Source organism: Callorhinchus milii, unplaced genomic scaffold (assembly GCF_018977255.1).
Source record: "Callorhinchus milii isolate IMCB2004 unplaced genomic scaffold, IMCB_Cmil_1.0 Scaffold121, whole genome shotgun sequence".
Taxonomy (NCBI): Eukaryota; Metazoa; Chordata; class Chondrichthyes; order Chimaeriformes; family Callorhinchidae; genus Callorhinchus; species Callorhinchus milii.
This window is the reverse complement of record NW_024704862.1, coordinates 51,633-57,760: the sequence shown is the minus strand read 5'-3', so window position 1 is coordinate 57,760 and position 6,128 is coordinate 51,633. Positions and strand designations below refer to the sequence as shown.

The 6,128-nt window shown below is 43.6% G+C and overlaps 1 protein-coding gene across 1 annotated transcript; it reads right to left on the bottom strand.

The window, feature by feature from the left end:
- Positions 1-230: 230 nt before the first annotated feature.
- LOC121851780 (40S ribosomal protein S26-like) lies at positions 231-2,406 on the bottom strand. Its single transcript, XM_042345857.1, has 4 exons — positions 2,341-2,406; positions 1,217-1,394; positions 498-631; positions 231-272 (listed from the first exon to the last, which is right to left on the bottom strand). Exons 1-4 carry the CDS (start codon positions 2,404-2,406, stop codon positions 231-233), a joined length of 420 nt encoding a protein of 139 aa, XP_042201791.1.
- Positions 2,407-6,128: the final 3,722 nt, after the last annotated feature.

Below are 6,128 nucleotides of genomic sequence, written 5' to 3'. Positions count from 1 at the left end.
TATGTATGCATCAAATTTTGAAGCAGCTTTCATTACATTAAAAATGTACTAAAACCGTCAAAAACCTGTTTGCAAACACAAACTTTCCCTTCAAAACTAACGATTCAATGTTGTTGCTAATGGCATTACTGTCTACATTATACATTGGCCAAATAAAAGAGAACGACAGGAAAATCAGATCTTTCAACGTTTATTGAACATGGTTTTTGCTTCCACAACGTTCCGTTGGTTTACACGGGTTTTGGAGGCGGTGGCACACGTGGAGCCTGGGCCTGTAAAAACAAAGTGAATAAAAGTCTCACAACAGAACATTGATAGTTTTGCACTTGTAATATATATTGGATGTTTGTACTGTGCATACAAATAAAACGAGATGGCATGTTTTTTTCCAGAGTGAAAACTGGATCGTGACATTATTGTCCCAAAAAATCGTGTACGGCTGAAATGTATTGTAAAATGTCGTGCAAAAAGTAGGCTCAAGTGCCAATGTGACCTACCCCAGCAGGACGGAACCTTGGTGGAGGCGTGCGGTCCTTGCGTGCCTCTCTCGACCTGTTCCTCACCACCTTGCTATGGATGGCGCAGCTCACACAGTAGTGCAGCTTGGCATACAGCTTGGGAAGCACGTAAGCTGTGTAAAAAAGACACACCACAATTAATACAATTTTATAGTTTTAAAAATATTCTGCATAACCTATGTCAATTAACATTTGATATAACTGGATAAGGTTCGCTCTAAATGAAGCACTTGTCAATGCAAGGTCATGAACTCAAAAATTAACCCGTAAAAACAAAGTTTTTCACTCTAAATCCTTTATATGCGTGGCGGCTAGAGTCCTCTCGTCCTCTGGCTTGAGATGGCTGCTACCTATGGGTCAGATGATTGTCTGCCAGCATTAAGCAATTGGTAATTAAATATTTTTTAAAAATTTCCCTAAACAGTGTAACATTTTTGAAAAAAAATTTCACGAAAATTAATTATCACGCACAACGAGTCTGTGTGCAAAATGTCAGCTCGATTGGATCACGGGAAGTGGGTTAAAAAACGACCGAAAGATTTGCACGGTCGTAAGCAAGCAAGCGAACTTAATATAAAGGATTTTAAAAGTCCGGTTTATTGCACTCAAGTCACATTCATTTCTGGAGCGCAAAAATTAAAGCTATGGATAATGAATGCTGCAAATATGTAGTGAAAAACAAAACGTAGGACCCGTACACTCAAAGACGCTGGCCTCGGAGATGTCACGCACAGCTGCAGCCTCCACAATGTTTCTGATGACAAACTTTTTGATCGCCTTATCCTTGGGCACGCAGCGTGCGCAATTCGTGCAGCGCACCGGCTGCACATGGCCACGGCCCTTCTTCGCACGCCCGTTGTTCCTCCTCTTCTTAGTCTGGACGAGAATGTGGACAGAGGCACGTCAGCTAAATTCACAATACAACAATATTGCCACTTACGTTACCAATCTCACATTTTTGCATACAAATTTACTCGCATATTCCCATTATAAAATGTTGGTCACAAAGTCCATCTTAGCAACAATCATTTACTAGATTTTCTACACATCATTTTCAGTATTATCAGTTCTCAAGTGTATCTATTCATGAAATGAGATTAAATTGTACTTAACCATAAATTTACTTTTAATAACGGGAGCCTCGCTACTATCTCATAACACTAAGACAGTCACAATTCTATCCACCAAATTTAGAATGATGTTCACATTTGAAACAAGCCAGTATACGCATAGCTGTGTAACCCAAATTGGATATAAAACGAACAGTTGACTTAAATTTCCCAAGATTGAGAACTTAACTTTGATTGGGTAGGTACATGATATTTCATATGTATGGAGGCGTATACACAAACCACCAAAGCACACCCACCATCGACCATGTATACAAAGCTGACCGAGGCACAAACATGACTCACGGAGACGGCAGTACATTAAGTAAAATGCGTATTACCTGCACATTCAGCTACCCATAATCGCATTCGATATTGGTTTAGTGTTTTTTTCCTCTAAGACAGCCATGCCAAACTGTTCCTCTGAAAACAAATCAGAATTGATTACATTTCTTTGGTAGTGCTAGGAGTTTCGTTTAAAAGAGGAAGCTAAAGAGGAGTGGGGGAGGTTTTACCAACGCAGTATTAAGAACGGTCTAAAGAGTATCCCCACCCACATCATTGGATCACGAGCGCTACGCTAGCGAAAACACTATTTTAAAATCAAGGCAACGTTTTAAACGTCTCGTGAGTTTTAATTCGTAAGTAATTTAGCAAAACATTCCATGGATAGAGGGGGCATCCTCGTGAAGTGCGTCCTTAGCCGTCGGCACCGAGCAGTATTCCAGTTCAACAGAGCCAGTGCCCGTTCCCAGTGGCGGCACGTACGGTACAACCATTCGACTTCCAAGAGGGGCACTCGTTCGAGTAACCCCGGGAGAGATGCCGAGCCCAGTCGAAACGTCTCGTATTCTTTGGTTTGTCTCGTCTTAACCCTTAACAAGGCTGTTCGCGGTTTAGTATAAATTCACTAATTTAATCATAATCTGCGATTTAGCTCGTACTTTAACGTGTAGTGTCGTAACCAGTGTAGTGTAAGGCAAAGGGATCGTAGTTATTGTACAGCTTTAGTTTACTACTCTGTGTAGCTCTAAGTGTGTGTGGTATTGGAAATGGTACGTGTAGTGTCGAGTGCGCGCTAGCGTTATGCTACGTGCCGTCTGATATTTTATAGCACTGTGTATAGTGTTGCTCTACTTTACACATTGCCACGCATATCGTACGTATATTACGCGTAGCATATTATGAAGCGGTCTATGATTACGTGTCACGCCGGTTGCGTATGGACTATGATTGAAATCGCGCAAAGCGTTCTGAATGTAGTCAAAACCGGCCTCGCAGTTACATACCAACTTTAACTCAACTATTATCAAGAGACACTCGGCAATCGCTGCTCAAGGGAAGTTGCACGGTCCCAATCGCCACGAGTGCGATTGGGACCGTGCAAGCCAAACCACGTCCTACACAGTAAATCGCTGCGTTCTGCACTTTCAACTGAGCGATAGCAAAACAATAGACACTCTCTCTTTCGTCTGAGCCATCTCGCCGTGGCGAGCAGACCTCGACATTAGCATCGAGCCCCTGCCGAACACGCCGCCGCTATAGAAGACGAGGCCCCGGAGTGAAGCCCGAGCAAGGCCTCAACACATGGCGGCGCCGCCGCCGCCCCCAACACCACCGAGACAATTCTCGCAAAGAAAACTAAACGCGCGAACCGTAACACGGGTGATGATAGATCGATAAAGTTCAGTAAAACGGCGGAGTGTGTGTGTGTAAGGGAGAAGGGAATGTGTGGGGGTGATGGAGTCGGCGCGGAGGAGCGACGAGGCGACCCACCATGTCGGCAGCGCAGACGGGGGAGAAAGGAGCGCGCAATGCACTCTGGGAGCCACTCGAACTGCGCATGCGCGTCACGAGGGCGCAGGTTGGACGCCTTTAAAATAAATAAATAAAGAGTCGAGTCGAGACGGCGGCGCCGCGCGCGGTATTGTCCGACGATTCGGATCGTCGTCGTTTTTCGGTGGCGTCGCTCCTCGTGGGATTGTGTTGTGAGGCGCAGCGATACTGCGGTCGAGGTACAGGAGTGAAAGTGTACCCGGTGGTCCTACTTTACGGCGAAACGCGTCACCGGCTGAGATATATATATATCAATGCGCGCGACATCCACGTGCGTGTCGAGGAGGGGAATCGATTCGTCTGCGTTGTGCGCAAATTGCGCTGCGCGATTCCGATTTTGTCGCGCGAGTGCTGGAATCGAGGAATCGAGTCGAGTGACGTGGGCATGGAAGAACGGGGTGAACGAAATAATCTCAACCAACGTCTTTGGGGCCGTCCATAAATGACGTCACGCGATTTTGGACGATTTTTGACCCCCCTCCTCCCCCGTCGTCACACGGCGTCACAAAAAGTCAACCCCCCCCCCTTTAATATGACGTCACAAAGCTCTGCCTGCCCTCCCCCACCAAAAAAATATATAAAACATGCTTCAAATCATTTACACCACTGGAACCTCATTTGCCAGTAAAAAATATGATAATTATTTTTTTAGCCTTCTATCTGGCAACAAGGAGTCATGTTTGCATAGACCACAATACCTGCAGTCATAATGCAAACAAAAAACATAACTCTGATAATGTATGCACTGTCCTTGAAGTTGATTGGTCCACACCCGAGACAGCTTTCCTTAGAGCCTAGTCTCACATGGGTTGGACCAGATGACGCCAAGACGCACAACTCAAAGACAATGCACCATTAGAGTATGAGAGCTCGGGGCAAGCATTTACACCATGGGAACCTCATTTGCCAGTAAAAAATATGATAATTGTTTTTACCCTTCTATCTGGCAACAAACTGACACCTTTTTACAAGGAGTCATGTTTGCATAGACCACAATACCTGCAGTCATAATGCAAACAAAAAGCATAACTCTGATAATGTGCACTGTCCTTGAAGTTGATTGGTCTACACCCGAGACAGCTTTCCTTAGAGCCTAGTCTCACATGGTGTTGGACCAATGACGCCAAAAGGCGCACATGACTCCTTGTAAAAAGGTGTCAGTTTTGTTGCCAGATAGAAGGGTAACAAATGAATTATATTTTTACTGGCAAATGAGGTTCCCATGGTGTAAATGCTTACCCCGAGCTCTCATACTCTGATGTTGCATTGTCTTTGAGTTGTGCGTCTTTTGGCGTCATCTGTCCAACCCATGTGAGACTAGGCTCTAAGGAAAGCTGTCTCGGGTGTGGACCAATCAACTTCAAGGACAGTGCACATTATCAGAGTTATGTTTTTTGTTTGCATTATGACTGCAGGTATTGTGGTCTATGCAAACATGACTCCTTGTAAAAAAGGTGTCAGTTTTGTTGCCAGATAGAAGGGTAAAAAACCAATTATCATGCTTCAAATCGCTTTAAACTATTGTCATTGTTGTGCGTATTTAATGTGGCGCTACTGATGTTGTAGGAGAAAACATTTATTAAAAAGTGTATTTAATTAAGTAGAACGTGTTGTCTATATGTATTTAAAGTTGGGCATTTTGATGTGACGTCACATTTCTCAAACCCCCCCCCCTCGTCACACATCGTCACAAATGTCTGACCCCCCCCCCCCCAGGTGCGTGACGTCATTTATGGACGGCCCCTTTGGTTTATCGCGCCGCAATAAAGTTCAGTTCAAAACGAAAACGAACCCACTCACGACGTGGTAGTTCGCAAAACCGTAAACGTTCGTGAAGAAAAGTGGAACTTATCCAAAGAGTGGGCAAGAGGTGCACGGCCCGGGAATTGCACTGAGTGACATTGATGTGAACATACGCGCCCGTAGAATGTTCGGCAAAGGACGCAGGTTCTAGAGATCGTTGACTTTGTTAAAGTAATTGGGCTTCAGCGTTACCGTCAGCGGGTCCAATGTCGTCCGCATTGAGAAACGTGGGTTTAGAAATTTAGATTATTTGGCTGCTATGCATTTCCACGCGATAAGCCAATTCGTTGAGCTGTCATCTGCGGCCAAGTCGCTTCTGAAAAATTAACTAATAAAATAAAACAAAGTTTATGCATACTCTTTGGTTCTTTCGGTAAAGTTACGTAGGTATAAAATAAAATAAATCACGAAGTTTCGATTGCAACACAAGCAATCACATCAGGTGGGAAAACCACAGCAAGAAAAAAGGTTTTTTCGCTGAATTGGGAGAGACATCCAGATATATCAACACAGACATAACTTCAACCGAGAAGATGGATACAAATTGAGCAATCATTGAAGGATGTTATTAACCAGGTAAAACCCTAACTGCTTTGTAGTGGTTGTCTTCATTCATATCTGCCGGGTACTGGTCTATTTTTATTTATTATAACACACTTTTATTTAACTCACTGTTTTGTCGTATCCTCAAATCTTTTAACTCAATTTTAACCCACTTCCCAATGTGGTATCGACTGCAAACTTCGTATATTTATGTCATACTGATGACAATACTGTATTCTATCCAAAAAAAATAAAAAATATATTTTTTACCATTATTTTTTTATGTTATCTTTCGGCTTGGGTCTAATTGTCCACGCTC